General features: G+C 54.7%; 2 protein-coding genes across 2 annotated transcripts; one reads left to right on the top strand and one right to left on the bottom strand.

Annotated features, from left to right (window-relative positions):
• Positions 1-37: 37 nt before the first annotated feature.
• Positions 38-5,923, top strand: ADI1 (acireductone dioxygenase 1). The gene is made up of 4 exons (XM_061554521.1): positions 38-229; positions 1,534-1,653; positions 2,375-2,554; positions 5,180-5,923. The coding sequence occupies exons 1-4, from the start codon at positions 110-112 to the stop codon at positions 5,300-5,302; spliced, it is 543 nt and encodes a 180-aa protein (XP_061410505.1). The 5' UTR covers positions 38-109; the 3' UTR covers positions 5,303-5,923.
• Positions 5,924-8,091: 2,168 nt separating this feature from the next.
• On the bottom strand, positions 8,092-18,176 carry LOC133344537 (neurofilament light polypeptide-like). The gene is made up of 4 exons (XM_061554520.1): positions 18,086-18,176; positions 12,462-13,534; positions 11,090-11,214; positions 8,092-10,351 (listed from the first exon to the last, which is right to left on the bottom strand). The coding sequence occupies exons 2-4, from the start codon at positions 13,524-13,526 to the stop codon at positions 10,108-10,110; spliced, it is 1,434 nt and encodes a 477-aa protein (XP_061410504.1). The 5' UTR covers positions 13,527-13,534; positions 18,086-18,176; the 3' UTR covers positions 8,092-10,107.
• Positions 18,177-22,978: the final 4,802 nt, after the last annotated feature.

The raw sequence follows: 22,978 nt of genomic DNA, 5'->3' as shown, positions 1-22,978 counted from the left end.
GGAGGTTGAGGTGGCCCCTCCCCTCCCCCCTCCTCCCCCTCCTCGCACCACGAGGGCGCGCGCGCGCGCGGACGGTGGCCGAGGAGCAGCGGTGGCGACGGCGGCGGCGATGTCGGACGCGTGGCTGATGGACCCCGCGGGCACCGAGCCGCGCTCCCCGTGTCGCCTGCGGCCGAACGTGCCCGTGTCGCCCGCCGCGCTGCTCCGCCTCGGCGTGAGGCACTGGAAGGTGGTGGCCCCGGCAGCGATCGCCACGATCATCGCCATCATCGTCGACACCATCGTCGTCGTTCTTGCACTCGTGTGCCCGGATGTTGTTGTTGTGAATGGTTGCGTGCGGATTAAGTTAGTGTGGGGGGGCTGTAGCGTGCGATGTTATAAAGGGGGCCCTAAATAAAACAACAAATATTAAAACAAATGTTTCACTTGCACAGTAAAATAATCGTATTTTTTTCATTTGCTATACAGCCAGATAATGCGACAACTCGCTAACCTTCAACACCCAGTCGTTCATAAAAGCTGAAGGCGGTATAGTACTATAGTAATTGAGCAAGTGCAGAGTCACTGAACCGGAATTGATAGCTTGACAGCGTTTAGCGCGGGCCCTTGAAAGTGCGGGGCCCGTAACATTATGTAGCTACATGTGTAGCTACACATGTAGCAGGCACAGAGACACATGTAGCTACTGGGAGAATCCGGAACTGGGTGGAATTTGGTGGGTGCAGCGTTATGGGTGCCTGGATGTTGGTGGGTGGAGCTTTATGGGTGCCTGGATGTTGGTGGGTGGAGCTTTATGGGTTTCGAAACGTAATTTAATTTAGTTATTTTCATTTATTATTTTTTTACCTACGTGCCTTTGTCTTTGATGTCTGTTCCGAGTGGAATTGTGTTACCCTTCGCCTCTTTGGCGTTCTGTGGTCTGACGCTGGTGGTGAGACTTGGCCATGGAGAAGGCCCACTGCCTCTGGTATAGTCCAATGAGTTTCAAAGACAATGCGTATAGTAACCGAACAGGTTTCTTCGCATGTTTTGCCACGTAATTGTGTGGTGGTGATGGGTGGGGGAGTGGTGGTGATGGGTGGGGGAGTGGTGGTGATGGGTGTGAAAGTTATTGTGATGGGTAAAGGTGCAGATTTATTTCTCACGGTAATATTTCTCGGATGGGGATTGTCTTCTCACATGTTTGTGTATTGTTTGTCGTTGTAATTTACTGACCCCTGCGCCGACTGAACATCCGTGAAAAGAGCTTCATAACTACTCGGATTCCTCCTGCAGTCGAAATGAACATTCCCTTCTGTGTTCTGGTTCTCAGCTGAAGTGAAACTGAAATCAAGGGCTGGGTGGAAGTGGAGGTGGTGGGTGGCATAGCGACGCGGAGACGGTGGAGGAAATGGGAGGAGATGATTCGCCCAAATTCAAATCCACATCTCCCGTGAATCGCGTTTAGCCATCCGGCAGAGGGGAGGATCCGTGGTGCGGCCGTGGAGTTTGGCGCTCAGTCCGACCAGTTGCACCTCCTTTGCCCCCGCGCAGCTCAACGCCGACGATTACGAGAACGACCCGGAGCTCGGAGCGATCCGCAAGGAGCTCGGCTACTCCTACATGGACATCATCACCATCCGGAAGGACGCGATGGCCGACTACGAGCAGAAGGTGCACGCCAGCGGAGGCGGTTTTTCGCGACGGCGGGCGGCGTTCACCGGGGACCAGGAGTCGCGGGCGCACACGCACCCCGGTCGTCGTGAAATGGCTTCGTGCGTGGACGTACGGCGGCGCCGATCCTCAACCCCACGGCGATTGCGATAGTCGCAAATCGCTGCTTATCTCCAAAGGCATGCAAAAGAAATGCGCAAAAGACAAAGATTCACCCCCCCCCCCCCCCCCGTATAGCCTTAACAGACTGTTGGGGCGAGTGCTGGAAGCGAGTAGCACCCATGAAAGCTGGCACGGCACACGATAGGCGTGGGTGGCCAGCGCCACGCCCGGCCGCCTTTGTCTCCCTTCCGGCGATGTTTGCACATGGCACCAGGTGCTTGTATGAGGCTGAACTGAGGAGAGACCCAGGACCAGTTCAGATAATCGTCACTGGTGTTGGCCTTGAATCCAACTCGGGACACAGAGTTTGTAGCGCAACGCGTCAACCGCTACGCCACCGCTCCACGCACTCAGAAACGGATGTCACTCGCACACACGCAGGCACCGCTGACACCCAGAGATATCAAAGACAAAGATCCCCCGTGTAGCCTGAACATATCATTGGGGCGAGGTGCTTTTAGCACGCACATACGCAGTCATACGTGACTCGGTGCACGTGGAGTGACCCCATGACGACTCTATGACCTCTCCGTGACCCCCCCCCACCCACCTCCCCCAGCTCGCCTCGTTCTACAAGGAGCACCTGCACCGCGACGACGAGATCCGCTACGTCCTCGACGGCGGCGGCTACTTCGACGTGCGCGACGAGGCCGAGCGCTGGGTGCGCGTGGCCGTGCGCCGGGGCGACATGATCACGCTGCCCGCTGGCATCTACCACCGCTTCACGCTGGACAGCAATGTACGCACTGTCGCCACGCGCCCCCTCGGTCGCGCGGGGCGCCCCACTCGCGCCCCCTCCGCTCCCCCTCTGGCTGCGGTGTGGAGTCTGCAGACCGTGTGACGGAAAGCCCTCGTGGGTCGATCTCGCGAACCCGATGAGCCCGCCCTTAGCAAACGGCACTCTCTCCAATCCACGGACTCTTCTACTTACTCTCTATGGTGCCATTTTGTTGCCTTGCGATCGGTGCCTATTTGGCGACTAAACATCTTAACGCCTCCGGTATTATTGCCGGATAGGGTAAAGCATATTATTTTTTCATCTTCTACTTACTATCGGTACATTGTCGCACCTTAGTTTTCCTCTCACGGTAACGTTGGCTATAGCGTTCGTCTTCATCTCTATATGTGCCTCTATGGGTCTCTATGTATCTCTGTGGATGGCTATGTATCTTTAGCTCTTATTGCGTATGGCAATACGTTCAGGCGCTGAATGCCAATGTGGAGATTACGCTGCTGCTGCAGGCCACGACGAGAGGGCTTCAGGAGAGAGAGAGTTCGTGTCGTTTTGCCGCTCCTCCATTGAAGGAGCGCAGACCGCAGCGGGTCACCGCCTGGTCCGGTCGTTTCCCTATCGCACTTTCGATCGTGCCGTCTCTCCACCTGACTCGCACGACCCACCGTGACCCCGCTGGCCTTGTGAGGAGCGCTCTGCGCCAGCCGCAGCTCTCGCCCGGCCCGTAGACTTCAACTCTCCCCCACGCGGGCTCCCTCTGCGCCGGGCCGCATGCCGTCGCACGGGGACCACTCCGCGTCCACTCCTCGCGCGCGTCCAAACCGTCCCCAACGTCGCCCGTCTCGAGTCGTCGCCAGCGGTGATGCTCATGCTTTTCCGGCTCTTTCTTAACATCTCCCATTATTTTCGAACTTTTTTTTTAGTCGCCGCTGTCCCAACTAAGGTTGAAAGAAAGCATTTAGGTGTTGGCTCCATCCGTCCGTCCGTAACTGGGGGTTGCGATAACCCACCCTCCCCCCCTCTGTTAAAGACGATCTCATACGAACACAACTTGAGCGTGAGGTTGCGTCGCCGTTCGGAATTCTGCCCCTGGAGAAAACTGGCGGAAATTGTCAAGGGGCTTTTAATGAAAATGTGGCAAAAAAAAAAAAACTTAAAAGGATCAAACTTTAAACTAATTTAATTTTACCAGGTAAGGCCCACTGAGCTATAGCGCTCTTCTATAGAAGTGACCTGGCCACAAATGATAGCCCAACTAGATGGATTATCACGTGGTAATGTATGGCAGCCAAAATACTCTTAACGCGTGATGTTGGAGGGAAAAACTGGAGGTCCCGGAGAAAAATCCATTTCACCCCTGATAGAGAGAGACATGCAAACTCTAAATATACAGCAGGCGTTACAGTCGGGATCAAACCCACGACCTCTTGTATACTAGGCGAGGTAGTTAACATCTCCACGGGGAGAGAGAGACACGCAAACTCCAAATATACAGCAGGCGTCGGGGTCGGAATCGAACCCACGACCTCCTGTATACTGGGCGAGGCAGTTAACAGCTCCATGGGGAGAGAGAGAGACATGCAAACTCCAAATATACAGCAGGTGTCAGGGTCGGAATCGAATCCATGACCTCCTGTGTACCGGGTGAGGTAGTTAACATCTCACAACCGCAAACTTTTTGGTGGCCACGGTCATTGCCTCGCTGCGTCGCTTGGCCACGTGACGTGAATATCGCCGATGAAACACTTGCGAGGACACACGTGTGTCGGGCGGCATTGCAGAGTCCAAGCCCGTGGATCGCTTTCTGGAGGTCAGTCTCCGCTCTTGTTGAGAGACTAGGGTGCAAACGTGCATTTCACTTTCAACATGTCCCTATGGTAATTGCGAAACAAATACGGGCAACTCCACGTTGAACTGAAAATCAAACAAATCTTAAGAATCCCCAACAACCTCGAGGAGGAAAAGTTGTTTGCCAAGTATCGCCAAGTATCGCCAGTTGTGTTGCATCCGCTGCTTGTGATAGCAGTGGAGTTTGGTTCGGTGCTGCTGGTGCTGCTGCTGCGGTAACAACGACGCCGCTTAGCTGTCGGCCGTGGCCAGTGCCGGATTAAGCTAGTGCGGGGCCTGTAGCATATGTTATAAAGGGGCCCTAAATAAAAAAAAACACAAATATTACAACACATAAATGTTTAACTTGCATAGTAAATTAATTGTATTTTTTCATTTGCTGTACAGCCAGATAATACAATAAATCGCTAACCTTAAACACCCAGTCGTTCATAAAAGTTGAAGGCAGTATAGTACTATAGTAATAGAGCAAGTGCAGAATCACTGAACCGGGATTGATAGCTTGAAAGCATTTAGCGCGGGGCCCTTGAAAGTGCGGGGCCCGTAGCATTATATAGCTACTTTGCTACTGGGATCATCCGGCACTGGCCGTGGCGCGGCCGTCCCAGTTGCCGCTCAACTCCTCGGGGGGCGGCGCGGGGGGGCCTCATGGTGGCCACCGCCGCCGAACGGTTCTCATGTGTGCGTCGTGTGCGTCTTTCGTGCAGCATGTAGCCAGCCGTGCTAATCGGAGATCGTGGTGGTGGTCGCTGCGGTTGTCGCTCTCTGGGTGCGTGTCGACAGAACTACGTGAAGGTCATGCGGCTGTTTGCGGGCGATCCCGTGTGGACGCCGTACAACCGCCCGTCGGACGACTTTGAGGAGCGCAAGGAGTACGAGCACAAGTTTCTCGGCCGCAGCGGCTGAGCAGCGGGGAGGGGGCCCCCCGCTCGGCGCGCGTTCCCGAGAACGCCGACCGTCCCGGCGCCAGCGGTAGCGGCAGCCACCGCGGGACACCGCCGGACACCATGCTCGGCTTCCATAGTCGACGGGATATCTATTAACTGTAACTTACCACAACCAACATGATGAGTCGTGGGTTTTTTCCTTTTTTTTGGGGTTAGGCCACGCGTTGATCCGGTAAAAAATTTGTGTCGTTAACCCTCCACCATGCGGCATTGCCGAGTGAACGCGACACGCCTCGAGATTTGTCAGAAATGTCTCAAGTCACCGGCGGGCTGAAATGACCGTGGCGGAGGGGAGGGATCATCGCTGGGCCCGACCCGCGCATCTACGTTGGGTCGGGACATTTGCCAAGAGGCATTAGAATGACACTGGCCATGAATCGTAAGGCCGCCGGTCATTTCTAGCTAATTTAATTACTTAAATTGCCGCGTGTGCTCTCGCGCGACCGCAGTGATTTGTTGCAGTGCTCGCCCGGATCCCCGAGTGATTACAATCGATGCTCCTCTGATTTAAGCGTAGGGCCACTTTGTTTCGAGGCTGCGGCGGCTCGAGGTTCTAATAAAGCGAGAAGGACGAGTCTTTCCCCTTTGCTGCCTGAATCGTATTTCGCACGAACTCTCAACTATTAAACTAAACTATGTTTTGTTTTACCAGGTAAGGCCCGCTGAGTCACGTAGCTCTTTCTTTCGAAGCGTAGAAGTGACCTGGCCACAAATGATAGCCCAACGAAGTGGATTATCTGGTGGAAATTTATAGCGGCCAAATACTTTAAATGTTCCATGTTGATTCTAAATGCAGAGCGAAAAACCGGAGGACCCCGAGAAAAATCCACGCGACCGCCGGAGAATACTAAAATTCCAAATATACAGCAGGTGTCAATGTGAGGATCGAACCCACAACCTCCTTTATACCAGGCGAGGTAGTGAACATCTCACCACTGCGGCGCCGAGTGGAGTGGCTGTTCCGAGCGCGTGCCACAGCTACAGGCTTGCACGTCAAGTAGTCGGCAACACTCAGCACTGTGAGAGGTCTAATAGACTATAACGTGTCTTAGTTTGAGCAAGGTTATTGGTAAGTGGGTGAGGGGGTGTGTGTGAGTGGGTGGGTGAGTGAGTGGGTACATGAGTGGGTGGGTATGTGAGTGGGTGAGTCAGTGGGTAGGTAACTGGGTGGGTGAGTGGATAGCTAGGTAGGTGAGTGGGTGGTTAAGCAGGTAGGTGAATGGATGCATGAGTGAGTGGGTAGGTGAGAGGGTGGGTGGGTATGTGAGTGGGTAGGTGAGTGGGTAGCTGAGTGCATAGGTGGACGAGTGGATTGGTGAGTGGGTGGGTGAGTGAATAGGTGGGTGAGTGAGTGGGTAGGTGAGTGGGTGGGTGTGCGTGTGTGGGTGGGTGGGTGAGTGAGTGGGTAGGTGATTAGGTGGGTATGCGAGTGGGTAGGTGAGTAGGTCGGTGAGCGCACACAGTGCGTGCAAGGGGGCAACGTTGAACCTTGACCGGTTTAGTTCCACAGCCCTCCTTAGAAGCGGGACTCGCGCGACCCCAACGCTCGTCGTTTTTTATTGCAGCAGCCGCGTTGGTTCAAAACAAGCAAGCGTCCGTAAAGTTAACGGTGTGAGCGTGGGGGGATAGCCGCCGCACAAGACAACAACCCCTGCACCGCACAATTGGCCGTTTCCTGAACACGCGGCCGAATCAAAGGGAAATAACCCCAGCAGGCGTTTAAACCCACCTCCTCTGTCGCATCAATGTTTACTGGCAACATGCCCAACACATCAGTCCCGATAATACATGGAACACCGAGTGTGGACGACACCAGGACCGGGAGCCACAACCACCATTTTTCCCAATAAAATTTCAATATTTCAAAGACCCCCCCCACCCCACCAACATGTTTAATGCACTAGCCTTAACGAACCCCCTTGTTTAGGCAAGATATCAAATAATCAAATATATCCGTTCGAATAATTGTCGCTGCGGCCTCCCGTGTCTATCGGCAACTTGACAGCAACATCATTTAACAACCCCGAAATTGAAGGACGATCCCACCAATCCGCAGCCATCATCCTACGCCCGAAGTGTTTCCACCAGGGCAAGCCAGGGCGGAGGTTCACGGGTCGAATCCAGTGGCCGTCCTGGTCGGTGATGCGGGTGTAGTAACCGTGGCAATACTCCACGCCGCCCGCTTCACAGCGGACGCTAAAGGATCCCCCAGCGTCGATTGCGAGGGTAGCCCGTCGTGTGGCAGTGTCGGTGACCATACGTTGCCAGATTTGCCAAATCTTCACAGCCTTATGCCCCAGGCTACAATGCAGATAACGCTGCCTTAGTCTCCTGAGGTCGCACGAGACCAGAAGTTTATAGAGGCGAGGACCTTCTCTGTTCAATGTGGGTCCGAGATGTTAACTACCTCGCCTGGTATACAGGAGGTTGTGGGTTCGAACCCGACCCGAACGCCTGCTGTATATTTAAGTTCGCGTGTCTCTCTTCCCGTGGTCGTGTGGATTTTCTCCGGGTCCGGTTTTTCCCTCCACAGTTAGAATCAACATCACGCGTTCAGAGTATTTGGCTGCTCTAAATTTCCACGTGATGATAAGCCACTTCGTTGAGCTATCATTTGTGGCCAGATCGCTTCTAAAAAAAGAGCTATACAGCTCAGGAGGCCTTACCTCGTAAAATAAAATAAAAAATATCGAGGCGACGTCGCGCTGTGCCTCCTAAGCAACCGCACAAACAGGAGGACACCGGGAGTGGTTTTGTTGCGATAGCGAAGTTTTTATTCGTTCATTCAGACTCGGGCTGCATTTCCCGTGCCGCAACGCCAACGCCAAGCGGCACACTCGCACGACGAGGACACGACGTGGATTCGTTCGCTACGATTGCTCCGCTTGCTACGATCGCGACGACAATCCCGACGCACGCCGAAGCCACCACCCCGCACCGCCCGAGCGGCTGAGCAACCCCCAGGGGCTTGCCACCCGTCGTCGCGTCGACGAAACTATGCACCGAGATCGCGCCAGAAGAGGCGTTGCACCGCACCTCAAAGTTGCGTCGTCTATATATCTCTCTCCCTCGGCGTCCGTGACGACGGCGTCAAATCGCAGCGAGAGCCGACGGTGCGGCCGAGTAGACCCAACCAACCGTGGGCCCCGTGCGACGAGCAGCGGCACGATTTGCACCAGTGTCGTTGGTGGCAGTCCGTGGCGTTTATCCGTCCCTGCGCCTGTGGCAGAGAGATTCCCATCACCGATCGCGCGGCGCCCGGCTTTGCAACAGCCTCGGTTTTGCCGATCTCGGTCCCTAGTTTTGTCGTGGAGATGCGTTCACAGCGAGCGAGTGGACGAGGGGGTGAGCGAGCAAGAGGGTGAGCGAGAGAGCGAGCGAGTTGGTGAGTGAGAGAGCGAGCGAGAGGGTGAGTGAGAGAGAGTGAGAGGGTGAGAGAGAGTGAGAGGGTGAACGAGTTGGTGAGCGAGCGAGAGGGTGAGCAAGAGGGCGAGTGAGAGGGTGAGCGAGAGAGCCAGCGAGAGGGGAGCGAGTGAGAGGGCGAGCGAGTTGGTGAGTGAGAGAGCGAGTTAGAGGGTGAGCGAGCGAGTTGGTGAGCGAGAGAGCGAGCGAGTTGATGAGCGAGAGAGCGAGCGAGAGGGGAGCGAGTGAGAGGGCGAGCGAGTTGGTGAGTGAGAGAGCGAGTGAGAGGGTGAGCGAGCGAGTTGGTGAGCGAGAGAGCGAGCGAGTTGGTGAGCGAGAGAGCGAGCGAGAGAGCGAGCAAGAGGGTGAGAGAGCGAGAAGGTGAGCAAGAGAGTGAGCGAGTTGGTAAGCGAGAGAGCGAGCGAGAGGGTGAGTGGGCGGTGAACCAAGCTCTGCAGGAGGGGGGGGGCGTGGAGGGGGAGCGTGGAGGAGCTCTCGCCTAGGCCCAGGGCACACGCCTTTGGCCAATTTTGGTTCGGGACAGAGAGCCAGGTCAAGTCTTGTTTCACAATTGCAGTTCACATCGTGCTGCGCCCGACACGTGATGCTCAGCAGGGGAATTTCCGTTCAAACATTCGATGCAACAACCAGTGTTGGGCAAACATCTCAAATACGTCTTCATTGTTACGATTACTTCCCTAGAATGCCAGTAATTAATCATTGTTATTATTCGTATTGCTTCATACCATTGCTTATTTCCATCACTGTAATATACAGACGTCGTTGTACGTGTAGGCTGCACACGTACACCGAGTTGGCTCACTTTTCGACCTTCCTCCCCCCCACCGGTTTTACCAACAAACCGAATGGGGTGGCGGCTCTGATTATCCCCATATGACATCTCGATTGGTTCTGTCGGGCGGTGGAGGGCATGGCTGAACACTGGCATCGTAAACTGCACGATGCTCTAGCCCCACGAGCATTTCGTTACGCGAACCAGAAATCGCCGGATCGTACGCTCGCCAATTGACGAGTGAAGATTCTCGTACATTTTTGGGCACCTCCACCCTCTAAGTTGGGGGTCCTGGCACAGTCGTGGGTGTGGACGGGTGGAGGAGCGGACGACCGGGCAGCGTACGAGCACCGCGAGCGACGTTGGCATTGAGCATGGGGGGGGGGGGGGGGGGGGCGGGGAGTATTTCGGGGTTCGGCGTGGCGAGGTCTCGACACGACAAGATCCGGGACGGAGCCGGACCGGCACGGCCATACTGCCAAACGCAAGCCCTGCCCGGTGTGGAGGGGGGGGGTCGTGGGTAACCGAGGGGCCGGTTCTCGCACGGACGCCAATGGTGACGCCGGCGGCTAGTTGCCCTTGCGCTTGGAGAAGACGAAAGACTCGAAGCTGTCACCGCCCTCGTCGCCGCGGAGAGGGAAGCCTCCGTAGAAGTCGTAGAGGCCCAGGTACTTGGAGGGCATCTGCATGGAGGTGCGCGCCGGGCGCAACTGCTGAAGGAAGCCACCGCCGCCGCCACCGCCGCCGCCGCTCATGAGCATCGCCGGTGACTTGGCGGTGACCAACCGGGACTCCTCGCCCTCCAGCAGTTTCCTGTGGAGAGACGCATGCAGGAATCGGATGCAGACTTCATGAAGATTTTTTTTGTAACTCTCCGTTGCGGTTTTCGGGTCGCATCGCGCGTTGCTTGGTACCGATGTCCGACGTTTCGCTGCGCGCACCGGGAGCCTCCAGCGCGCGGGGCGAACCACCGTGCCGAACGACGTGCCGAGCGACCCGCGGCACGACCATGGAAACCTGCGCTGGAGAAACCTTGCTCTTTCCACTGTTGGACCGTGCTGTGTGTCTATATCGATTTGTACCGGAGGATTCCGCTGCCAAATATCTCGCCACACCCGTCATGGAAGCTCACCCCATCCCCCCTATCCCCCCAATCCAACTTCAATATCGCAATCTTCACCGCCTGCAAGATCCTCCCTGGAATCCCCCTGCCTCCCTCCCCCTCTCGATCTCACTCTACTCCCCTCCACGCACTCTCCTACCTCTCCCCTCTCATCTCACTCTACTCCCCTTCACTCACTCTCTGCCCCAGCAAACCAGGCATTCTGTCAGAGCCCCCACTCAAACCTTGACTCAGATGGGAGGTCGCCCAATCTCCTCTGCTGCCCCCACAGTCTGGAACCCCCTTCCCCCAGTCACCCGTGCTGTCGTCTCGCTGCCCCTGTGCAAGTCCAGGCTCGAGGCCTTCCCCTCTGCCTAGGCCCACGCCCCCTGTCCCTTTGCAACTTGAACTCCTGAGCGGAGTCACGGCCCGGGATCATGAGCCTGCACCGGTAGGCCGCGATCTCGATGTCGAGTGCCATCTTGACGTTGAGGAGGTCCTGATAGTCCCTCAGGTAGCGCGACATCTCGCTCTTGGCGGACTGCAGCTCCGTCTCCAGCTCGGCGATGCCCTCCTGCAGGCGGTGGGGGGGGGGGGGGCAGAGAGAGGTCACGGTCAGACACCTCGCTTCGTGGGGCCCGCAGGATGCACCGCGGTGGGCGGAGGTGAAGATTCGCGATCCTCACCGCGGCGGCAGTCAAATGAGCATTCAAACACCGATGCTCATCTCCTGTTTACAACCCTGCACAGCCAGTGGGGGAAATTGCACATTACTACGGCGGGGGCGAGTCTATGCATAGGACACAACCACTGAAAAATAAAAATAGGTTTTATCCTTTGGCAATAAAACAGGAGGTATTCCAGATGTTCAAACACCAAATAGATACCTTCTGCAAGGAATAAAGTCTGCATTAACCACACGCAGTACTTGTGGTGAACATGAAAACAGAATATAGCTCTGATAATTATATATGCATTGGTCTACACCAGAGACAGCCTTCTGAAACCTATTCTTATTTTTCATACTTTAATACTGGCAAAAAGGTCCCATGATATGACACAGCCACCGTTGACTTCCCCACAGAAGGGGGACTCTCGCTTTATCGCCCCCGGAGGAAGGGATGATGGGCCGAGTCAACCCCCTCCCCCAACCCCCCGACCAGGATTTGACCTCGCGACCTTCCCACTGGGAGCCACTCGCTCCACCGCTGAGTCACGCGGCCGCTCGTTGCCATTGTAATCTGCTGCACTTCTCGCCAAGGAGAGATTTTGCGGAGTCTCAAGATACGTACGCAAGGGAGGGTTCTGCCGGGTATATTTGGCTGATTGCCAACTCGGTGCCGGTTAGAGACCCACTTTTCTGTGCACTCAAATAGTAACGGTGCAGAACTCTGCCATTTCGCCGCACATCCTTTTCTCATAAGCCTCGCTTGTCTTCCTCATGAGGGACACCCTGGCTGCTCGGCCGTTATCCGAGTGTCCGGCACACCACATCCAGTAAGCCTCTCGCTATGGCCGTGACTAATACGAGTCACACGCAAAACCTACCCCCAGCCAATCAGCGACCTGGAAAATGGTGAGAGATGAAAGCTCCAGGCTCTGTGACCTCATCATACTCGTCAGCCACGATCAATCCACTGCTGGATGAAGGCCTCCCCAGAGCCGTCGCAGTCTCACGCGACCCTGCGACGATGCAACGGGCAACCGGCGCGCGAGGCGGTTTCGCCGCTCCATCTCCCCGTTGAACGTCCACCTTGGAGCCGTTCACCGATCCACCGCCCCACCTCCCCCCCCCGCGTCGTTTCGCGACCCCGCGCTCACCTGCAGGGCCTCGATCTCTCCCTGGTGCCGCGCGTCGTGCTCCTGGATCTGCTTCTCCAGCGACTCGATGATGTCCTTGAGCGCCTCGGCCTCCAGCGTGCGGTGCTGCACGTGGCGACGGAACTCGGAGAGCTCCTCGCGCGTCACGTGCATGGCCTCGGTGTTGCGGCTCGCCGTGTCCGACAGTGCCGTGAACTTGCTCTTGAACCACTCCTCAGCCACCTGCATGTTCTTGGCGGCGAGCACCTCGTACTGCGAGCGGATCTCCCGCAGCGCCGACGTGAGGTCTGGCTGCGATGCGCCCATCTCCACGGTGATGTGGGCACTCTGGATCTGTGCCTGCAGCTCGGAGATCTCCTCGCGCTGCACGCGCTTCAGGAAGCCAATCTCGTCGAGCAGGGAGCCCAGCTTCTGCTCGAGGGCCGCGCGCCGCGCCGCCTCTTCGTCCGCCGCCTTCCTCGCCTCGTCCAGCGCCGCCTCCGACTCCTCGCGCCGCCGGCGCTCCTCCTCGTGCTTGTCACGCAACGCCGCCAGCACCACCTCCGCCTGCTCGCGGGCGCCCCCGGCGCCGGCGCACTCGCCGCGGCACTCCTCGGCAAGGGCGCGCAGCTCGGCGATCTCCTGCTCGTACAGTCGCTTGACGTTGGACGGCTTCTCCTCTTTCTGGCGCAGGATCATCAGCTCGGCCTCCAGCACCTTGTTCTGCTGCTCCAGCTCGTGCACGCGCTCGATGAAGCCGGCGAAGCGGTCATTGAGGCCCTGGAGCTGCTCCTTCTCGTGCCGCCGCACCTGCCGCAGCTCGATGCCGACGCTCTCGGCCTGCGACAGGTCCACCGTGTCTATGGACGAGGAGGCGCCCAGGGAGTAGCCGGCGGAGAAGCGCGTGTGGCCGGCGCGGCGCGGCAGCGCGCCGTAGGTGGACGCGGCGGAGGCGGAGCGCGCCCCGCCGTAGGCCGAGCCCGCGCGGTAGCCCGGCATCTCGTAGCTCGGCCGGTACTTGAGGGCCTCACCGAAATGGCGGCGGTAGATGGAGGTGACGGCCGAGTCGGAGGTGTAGGAGCTCATGGTGTCGTCTGGGGGAGGCGGGAGAGACGGGGAGAGGGGAGGGGAGAGAGACGGACAGGGAGAAGGAGAGAGGGGGCAAAGAGGAGATTTTCATTCAGAAGAGATGGATGCCTTAAGAATTGAAAGGTAGAATATGTGGACCATCGGTTTGGCAATGTTTGTATGTTGAACTTCTTTCACATTGTATGTAGCCCACCGTGCCAATTGGAGGTGTGGGGGAGAGACAACAAACCAAACACAAAAAACGGTTTTAAAGAAATGAGTTTTCAAACTAGATTTAAAAGTGCATAGCTCCAGTGGCTTCCTAATACTGTATCAGAAGAAAGAGCATTCCAGACAGCCGCAGAAGCACATCTGAAAGCGCATCATGCAGTGACCATCTTTGTTTAACGAGAGAGAAGATGGAGAGGAGGTGGTGGCTGTCGAGAAGATGGCCAGGAGGTGGCGGTGGTGGCTGCAACTGCACTGAAGGATGTAGGGGCGCTGGGAAGTGAAGCGTTTCCCCAGTGAGAGACTGCTGCAGCCTAAAGAGTCTCTACAACTCAGTGTCTACACCTGAATGTCTACATAACACTGGGCGGACCGGTGATGCCCCTCGGGGGCACGGGGTCAAGGGTCGGGGTCGTCCACCACGTGCTGCGGCCACAGTGGTGATCGTGATCTCCCTATTCCGGTCCTCTGCTAGGTTGACTCAGCCTCAAACGTTTACGACGCGTGTCAATGCATCAGCACTGCAGAGGGCGAAGGGCGGCCAGGCATAGTGGTAGGTGCTGTCCACAGCTCGCGCTCGCGTGCTCAGTCAGACAAAAATCCATCCCCCGTACAGCCTGAACGGGGGGTGGGTGGCCAAAACCACGCCCGACCGCCTTTGTCTCCCCAATGGTGATGTTTACGCATCGCATCAGGTACTCATATGAGGCTGAGTCGACCGAGCAGAGGCCTGGGACCGATTCAGATTATCGCCACTTGTGTTGGCCGTCAGTGGGAATCGAAACCCGCGTCGCCGGGTTCGTATCGCAGCGCTAAGCGCTACACGACCGCGCCCCATACACACACAGGTACACGCGTACTGGTATATAAGAAGCATCCCCCAAATGTTGCTTAACAATACATGGGGGGAGCGTGCGTCTCCTAGCCCGGAGGATTCGCCTGGGGCCCGAGGCGATTGTTTAATTAATTAATGATTCAGTTTAACACGTAGGCTTTCGCGACCAATATTATTCATAATCAACGTTTTTGGGTTTAGATCGCGTTATTTATAAATGTGTCGTAACCCTCCACCACCTGACACGGCCAAACAGTAAAAAAGTGTCACGTTGACAAAAGACAAATAGTTCACTACTTTAGCCCACCGGTGTATTGAAGAGTGAATCCACAACATTTACAATTTTTGAGTACGACGTTTCGCTGGTAATTACATCCAGCAGCATCGGGCAATTCGCCAGAATGGTGAAGCCCTCCACTTGCTCCCGGTCTTAAATAGAGCAGCAGGGTGACGTCATCATTTAACTCATAATTTAACTCACACTTTTTGAACCCAACAACGTTTATTATCATTAATAATTGATGAATGAATTAGGCGGCCTTCATTGGGTGCTCGCTGCCAGCCTGAGCGCCAGTCCCGTGAGTGTGGCTCGGGCCACGCGGAGGGACACTTTGTGTCGGTGCGCACGAGGACTGTGCCGTGGCAAGATGCGCGTCGCTCTGTTTGACCCCGGGGGTCACACCGACTCTCAATTCCCCCCCCCCCCCCTCCGGAGCGCCGCGCTGTGACCGGGAGAGAGCCGCTCGGCTCTGGGAGTAACCGCGGCGATTTCACCGCGGGGGTGCGGCCGAGCGGCCCCGTCGCCCCTGAGCTGCAGGGCGAGGGTGTTCTCCCCGCGGTGTCTTTTCAACGCGTGGGGCAAAGCTGTGAAATGAGGACGTTTTTTTGTAATTTCTGGAGCTCAGCCCCGGGACAAGCTCCGGCTGAAATGATTCGTGGCAGTGGGCGCGTTGCGTGCCATTAACTGCAGCGTCAGAGACGAGGTCGAGCCAGGGAACCGCCCGCACTGCGACTTCCATCCGTCGCGTGTAACGCCTCCTGCACTGCGGACCTCCGCAGCATCACCACCCACTGAGCCACTGCATCGCTCACCCATCTAGCCAGCCACTGGCCACTGCATCACCCAGCCAGCCAGCCACTGCATCGCTTACCCAACCAGCCAGCCCCTGCATCACTCACCCAGCCAGCCCCTGCATCACTCACCCACCTAGCCAGCCCCTGCATCACCCAGCCAGCCAGCCAGCCACTGCATCACTCACCCACCCAGCCAGCCCCTGCATCGCTTACCCAGCCAGCCCCTGCATCACTCACCCACCTTGCCAGCCCCTGCATCACCCAGCCAGCCAGCCACTGCATCACTCACCCACCCAGCCAGCCACTGCATCACCCAGCCAGCCAGCCACTGCATCGCTCACCCACCTACCACACCACTCACCCACTACACCACCCACCTACCACACCACTCACCCACTACCCCACCCACGACACCACTCACCCACCCACTACACCACCCACCCACTACACCACCCACCCACGACACCACTCACCCACCCGCTGCACCAATCGCTGCATTGTCACTGCCGCACTGCGTCGCTCCCTTCACATCGGTCACAGCGCCATACCTCTCGATCCCACGAACTTGTCTGAACGCGACGATCAGTGACCCGCCTGTGTTTGACAGCTTCGTCAAAGTGGACGGGAGGTCGATTCCGTCACTAAGTTCTGTCCCACTTCGAGCGCGTGGCGATGGCAACAGCAGCGGCAGCTGCCGCACTGCGACTCCGAGTCGCATAAAGTCAGCCGCCACACACACGCACGTGTCACCACACACACCACGCACGTGTCACCACACACACACGCGTGTGTCACCACACACACACGTGTCACCACACGCACGTGTCACCACACACACGCACGTGTCACCACACACACACAAGCGTGTCACCACACACACACGTGTCACCATACACACACACGTGTCACCACACACACACACGTGTCACCACACACACCACACACACACACGCGTGTCACCACACACACACACGTGTCACCACACACGTGTCACCACACACACACACGCGTGTCACCACACACACACGTGTCACCACACACACACGTGTCACCACACACACACACACGCGTGTCACCACACACACACACGTGTCACCACACACACGTGTCACCACACACACACACGCGTGTCACCACACACACACGTGTCACCACACACACACGTGTCACCACACACACACACGCGTGTCACCACACACACACGTGTTACCACAGACACGTGTCACCACACACACACGCGTGTCACCACACACACACACACGCGTGTCACCACACAGACACGTGTCACCACACACACACACACGTGTCACCACACACACGTGTCACCACACACACGTGTTACCACACACACACGTGTCACCACACACGCGTGTCACCACACACGTGTGTCAACAAAGACAAAGATGCCCCGTGTAGCCTTAACATACTTTTGTGCCAAGTGCTGTTAGCGAGCACACGAGGTGGTGAGTGGCCAGAACCACGCCCGACTGCCCTTCCCCATCCTCAGTGCTGATGTTTAACACCGCACCAGGAACGCAGCATTTTTACGGCTGAGTCGACCTAGGTGAGGCTCGGGACCGATTCAGATATTCGCCACTGATATTGGCCCTGAGCGGGAATGGAGTTAGTGCGCTCACCACCACGAAGCCACCGCTCCACACACGAAGATAAAGACAAAGATCCCACGCATAGCCTTAACAGGCTGTAGGGGCAAGTGCCGTTAGCGAGCACCTATGAAGGCTGGCACGGCACACGAGGGCGTGGGTGGCCAACACGACGCCCGGCCGCCTTTGTCTCCATAGTGGCGATGTTTACACACCGCACCAGGTACTCATTTGAGGCTGAGTCGACCTAGAGGAGGCCCAGGAACGGTTGCTCAGATCATCGTAATCGGTGTTGGCCGTGAGCAGGAATAGAACTCGGATGGCCGGGTTCGTAGTGAAGCGCGCTAACCGCTGGCCATGCGCCCTCACTGAGGATACATGTGATCTCACATTGAGGAGACCTGGGCTCTCACACTCACACAGGAGATCTGGGATATCTCATTGAGGAGACCTGGGATCTGACACAACGGAGACCTGGTGTCTCTCACTCACACAGGAGATCTGGGATATCTCATTGAGGATACCTGGGACCTCACACTCACACAGGAGGACCTGGTGTCTCTCACTCACACAGGAGGACCTGGGATATCTCACATTGAGGAGACCTGGGATCTGACACAACGGAGACCTGGTGTTTCTCACTCACACAGGAGACCTGGGTTTTCTCATTGAGGATACCTGGGACCTCACACTCACAACGGAGACCTGGTGTCTCTCACTCACACAGGAGAACCTGGGATATCTCACATTGAGGAGAAACCTGGGATCTGACACTCACAACGGAGACCTGGTGTCTCTCACTCACACAGGAGACCTGGAAGATTTCTCGCACTCACCGGAGGCTGGCAGCTGAAGTCGTTGGGCCCTCGCGGTCCGGAGAGCAATGGGAGCTCCGTGCCGACCCGCGGCTCATATACCGCGGTGCCCCCCCCCCTGCATCCCCTCCCTGCATCCCCCACTGCAGCAACAGAAGCGTCACGTTCACGACTGCTGCTGCGGCGGCGGCGATGCTGCTGCTGCAGGCTTGGCTGAGCACGCACAACCCGCATCGCCTAATTAATGACGATCAATTACGCCGCTCGTCAGAGATTGATCTCGGATGGAAATGGCTCGGAAATGTTGGCACGACGCATCCAGCGAGACTCTCGTCGTCCTCGTGAGACTGCGGTTGGGGCATGTGTAATGGAAGTGTGTGTGTAATGGTGTGTGTGTGTAGTGGTGTGTGTGTGTAGTGGTGTGTGTGTGTAGTGGTGTGTGTTTAGTGGTGTGTGTGTAATGGTGTGTGTAGTGGTGTGTGTAGTGGTGTGTGTGTAGTGGTGTGTGTGTGTAGTGGTGTGTGTGTGTAGTGGTGTATGTGTGTAATGGTGTGTGTAGTGGTGTGTGTGTGTTTGTAATGGTGTGTGTGTGTAATGGTGTGTGTGTGTGTAGTGGTGTGTGTGTGTAGTGGTGTATGTGTAATGGTGTGTGTGTGTAGTGGTGTGTGTGTGTAATGGTGTGTGTGTAATGGTGTGTGTGTGTAGTGGTGTCTGTGTGTAGTGGTGTGTATTTAGCGGTGTGTGTGTAGTGGTGTGTGTGTGTAGTGGTGTTTGTGTGTGTAATGGTGTGTGTGTGTAGTGGTGTGTGTTTAGTGGTGTGTGTGTAGTGGTGTGTGTAGTGGTGTGTGTGTGTGTAGTGGTGTGTGTGTAGTGGTGTGTGTGTAATGGTGTGTGTGTGTGTAGTGGTCTGTGTGTGTAGTGGTGTGTGTGTGTAGTGGTGTGTGTGTGTAGTGGTGTGAGTGTAGTGGTGTGTGTGTGTAGTGGTGTGTGTGTAGTGGTGTGTGTAGTGGTGTGTGTGTGTAGTGGTGTGTGTGTGTAGTGGGGTGTGTGTAGTTGTGTGTATAGTGGTGTGTGTGTAGTGGTGTGTATTGTAGTGGTGTGTGTGTAGTGGTGTGTGTAGTGGTGTGTGTGTGTAGTGGTGTGTGTGTGTAGTGGTGTGTGTACAGTGGTGTGTGTGTAGTGGTGTGTGTGTGTGTAGTGGTGTGTGTGTAGTGGTGTGTGTGTAGTGGTGTGTTTGTGTAGTTGTGTGTGTGTGTAGTGGTGTGAGTGTAGTGGTGTGTGTGTAGTGGTGTGTGTGTGTAGTGGTGTGTGTGTAGTGGTGTGTGTGTCGTGGTGTATGTGTAGTGGTGTGTATGTAGTGGTGTGTGTGTGTAGTGGTGTGTGTGTGTAGTGGTGTGTGTGTAGTGGTGTGTGTGTGTAGTGGTGTGTGTGTAGTGGTGTGTGTGCAGTGGTGTGTGTGTAGTGGTGTGTGTGTGTAGTGGTGTGTGTGTAGTTGTGTGTGTGTGTAGTGGTGTGTGTGTGTGTAGTGGTGGTTTGTGCGTGTAGTGGTGTGTCCGTGTAGTGGTGTGTGTGTAGTGGAGTGTGTGTAGTGGTGTGTGTAGTGGTGTGTGTGTGTATGTGTGTGTAGTGGGGTGTGCGTGTAGTGGTGTGTGTGTAGTGGTGTGTGTAGTGGTGTGTGTGCACGGGTGTGTGTAGTGGTGTGTGTAGTGGTGTGTGTAGTGGTGTGTGTAGTGGAGTGTGTGTGTGGGGAGCGGTAGTATAGTGGTTAGCGCTACGCTGCGCTACAAACTGGCGGCTCGGTTTTGATTCTCGCCCACGGCCAACACCAGTGGCAATTATCTGAACCGGTCCTGGGCCTCCCCTAGGTCGACTCAGCCTCAAATGAGTACCTGGTGCGATGTGTAAAAATCGCCACTAGGGAGACAAAGGCGGCCGTGCGTAGTTCTGGCTACTCACCCCTCGTGTGCCGTGCCGGCCTTTAGAGGTGGTCGCTAGCAGCACTTGCCCCAACAGTTTGTTCAGGCTATAAGAGGGATATTTGTCTTTTTTGTGTGTGTAGTGGCATGTGTGTGTATACAGATGTGCGTGTGTTTGTAGTGGTGTGTGTGTGTGTGTCGTGCAGTGTGTGTAGTGTGGTGTGTGTGTAGTGGTGTGTGTGTAATTAAAAAGCTTGTGCTGGAGGCCAGGGGGGGACAGGCGTCTATGACGTCTCCTGGCCAAACCCCAGAGGAGAGGCTGCCACTCCTCTGTCGGGAGCTGGACCGGTACCCCATGGATCTTTGTGGTGTTCAGGAGGTCCGCTGGACCGGCTCTGGCTCCTGCCACCACGAGGGGTGAACAGTCCTCTACTCGAGGCAGGAGATTACCAAACAACAGGGAGTGGCTCTTCTTCTGAACAAAATAATTAAGGGGGCATGGGAGCGTGGCAGTGAGGTGTGGGAAGCGGTAAGCCCCAGATTACTTTGGGCTCGCCTTCCCATCAACCGGAGGCGAGGAGTGGTGGTTGTGGTTACTTATGCCCCCACAGAAGACGAACATCCGTGAAGGGATGCAGGCAAGGCCAATGAGTCAGATGCCTTCCATAACCTCTTGTCACAGGTGGTGGCTAAAGGCCCCTCGGAATAGAGTCATCCTATTGGGTGATTTCAATGCACGAGCTGGTCAAAATGCTGGCACCTGGTCTAGAGTGATTGGAAGGCATGGGCCAGATCAGTTCAATAACAACGGTAGGAGGCTGCTAGATTTTTGTGCAGCCCATGGGCTTGTAATTACCAACACGCTGTTTCGGGATCGGCGCATCCACACAACATCATGGATGCATGCCGGGTCCAAGCAAGAACATCTGCTGGACTACGTAGTGACGGAACAGCGGATGCAGGCCCATGTCCTTGACACCAGGACCGACCGTGGAGCTGATCTGCCCACTGACCTTCGACATGTCATCTGTAAGATGCGCCTGCCATTCTTCCACTCCGGTGATGGGTGTACACTGTTGTATGTGTTGGGTTATGAATTTTTTTTATAAAAATAATAAAAATTAATAATTTTCCGAAAAATGCGCAAATCGCATTAATTATGATAGTGTGTGTATTAACATGCATAAATTATGATAATGCGTGTAATTATATGCATAAATTATGATAATCGTAGTAATTTATGCGGATGCTTGCGATTATGTTAATGTGTGCAGTTATGTTAATTAGGCTTGGTTTCGTTTATCCAGGGTTATATCAATCAGGATAACACGATTATCGTCGATTAAACATTTACTGATTATCTTAGTGTGTTTATATTATTTTAATTCTCCAGGTTCAGATCCTTGTGTGGTAGTGACTTTACCCATGGGATAGAATCTTTATGTAAGCTTCGTTTCAACAAACTCGCTTTTTCATCCCGTCTCATCAGCCCTCTAATCATTGCCTCCTCTTCCACTGTCGCGATATGTGTATGTATATCCATGGACTTATTGTGGGGGTCAAAATCGGGAATTCTGACTAGAGCCTTGTCCATCAACTTAAGGGTTTTACTGGTGAATAGGTATTCCGAAAGTTGATTGCCGACAGCGTCATCATCAAACAAGTTATCATCAGGTAATCTGTCACTTTGGTCTGTGCTGTGTCGCTTGTGTTTAAGTGGCGTGCATTTTTTGTGTGCGCGCCCAGTGCCGTGTCGCTCGTGTTGCCATTTCCCTTCAGTTTTTGCCTCTGCCCTTAGTGTACCATGTCCTGTCGACTTTACTTTAACATTTTTCCTCCCTCTATCTGTGAAGTTGTCAGTCTCACATGTTTTTGTTTGCATATGTATCTCTCCATCCCTTCTCTCGAATTGTGAGGGTTTCCCTTTATCAAGGATTTTTTGTTCGATATCCATAATTTTTGTGCGATTAGTCCCTGGACTCTGTCCACGTACCCAAGAGTGTGATTTAATGTTACTTCCATATTTATTCTGTGGATCAACATCTGTGAGTTTCGCTGGTGTCGCGAGCCCAGATTTCTCCTTCCTTACGATGGTGTGAGGACATTTTTCCTCGTTTATTAAAGACGATTTCTCTCCTGTTTCCTTTCCGAATTTTTCCTCATTCCACAATCCCTGTCTGTATGCCTGTGTGAGAAGGTATGAGTCCTGTCCTGCCTTCTCTGCAGTTTTTGCATCGTGTTCGCCTTCGTTACATTTTATCCAGTCAATTAGTTTCCCCCGAGGTGTGTTCGTGTTATCGATACAGCTCCCTTCCCATATGTCTCTCTGACTGTAATGCTTTGTAACAGATTGGTCGGTACGTTTAAATACGAGCTCCCCGTATCCCGTAACCCATTCAAAAATTATTCTTAATCCCAGCATCTCAAAAGTGTGGCGGGAGTTACTTTGACATTCCCTTTCAGAGTGCATATAAAACAATTATCTCACAGAGTGTAGTCAATTTGACTCGAGCTATCCTGTACTTTTCCGATTCAGAGTGCGTACCTCTAACACCATTTATCACAGGATGCAATCGGTTTGATACGGTATTATCTTAATTCCACTCTCTGTTTCAACCTGCTATTCTGGGTTTTAACCTTAGAGGGCGTTTTTTTTTCGCCCGTTTATAATCACCATGCAATGTTCCATCCCGATATTCTGGTTAACACGTAGTGGTTCATTCCATCATCCATGCAAAACACTGTCTGTGAGAGATCCCGGACGAGCCCCCATTATGTTGTATGTGTTGGGTTATGAAATTTTTTTATAAAAATAATAAAAATTAATAATTTTCCGAAAAATGCGCAAATCGCATTAATTATGATAGTGTGTGTATTAACATGCATAAATTATGATAATGCGTGTAATTATATGCATAAATTATGATAATCGTAGTAATTTATGCGGATGCTTGCGATTATGTTAATGTGTGCAGTTATGTTAATTAGGCTTGGTTTC

This window comes from Lethenteron reissneri, chromosome 20, assembly GCF_015708825.2.
Source record: "Lethenteron reissneri isolate LAM-NWPU_2019-01 chromosome 20, ASM1570882v1, whole genome shotgun sequence".
NCBI classification, from domain to species: Eukaryota; Metazoa; Chordata; class Hyperoartia; order Petromyzontiformes; family Petromyzontidae; genus Lethenteron; species Lethenteron reissneri.
Note: the sequence above shows the minus strand (reverse complement) of the source record. Positions and strands in the feature narration are given on the sequence as shown.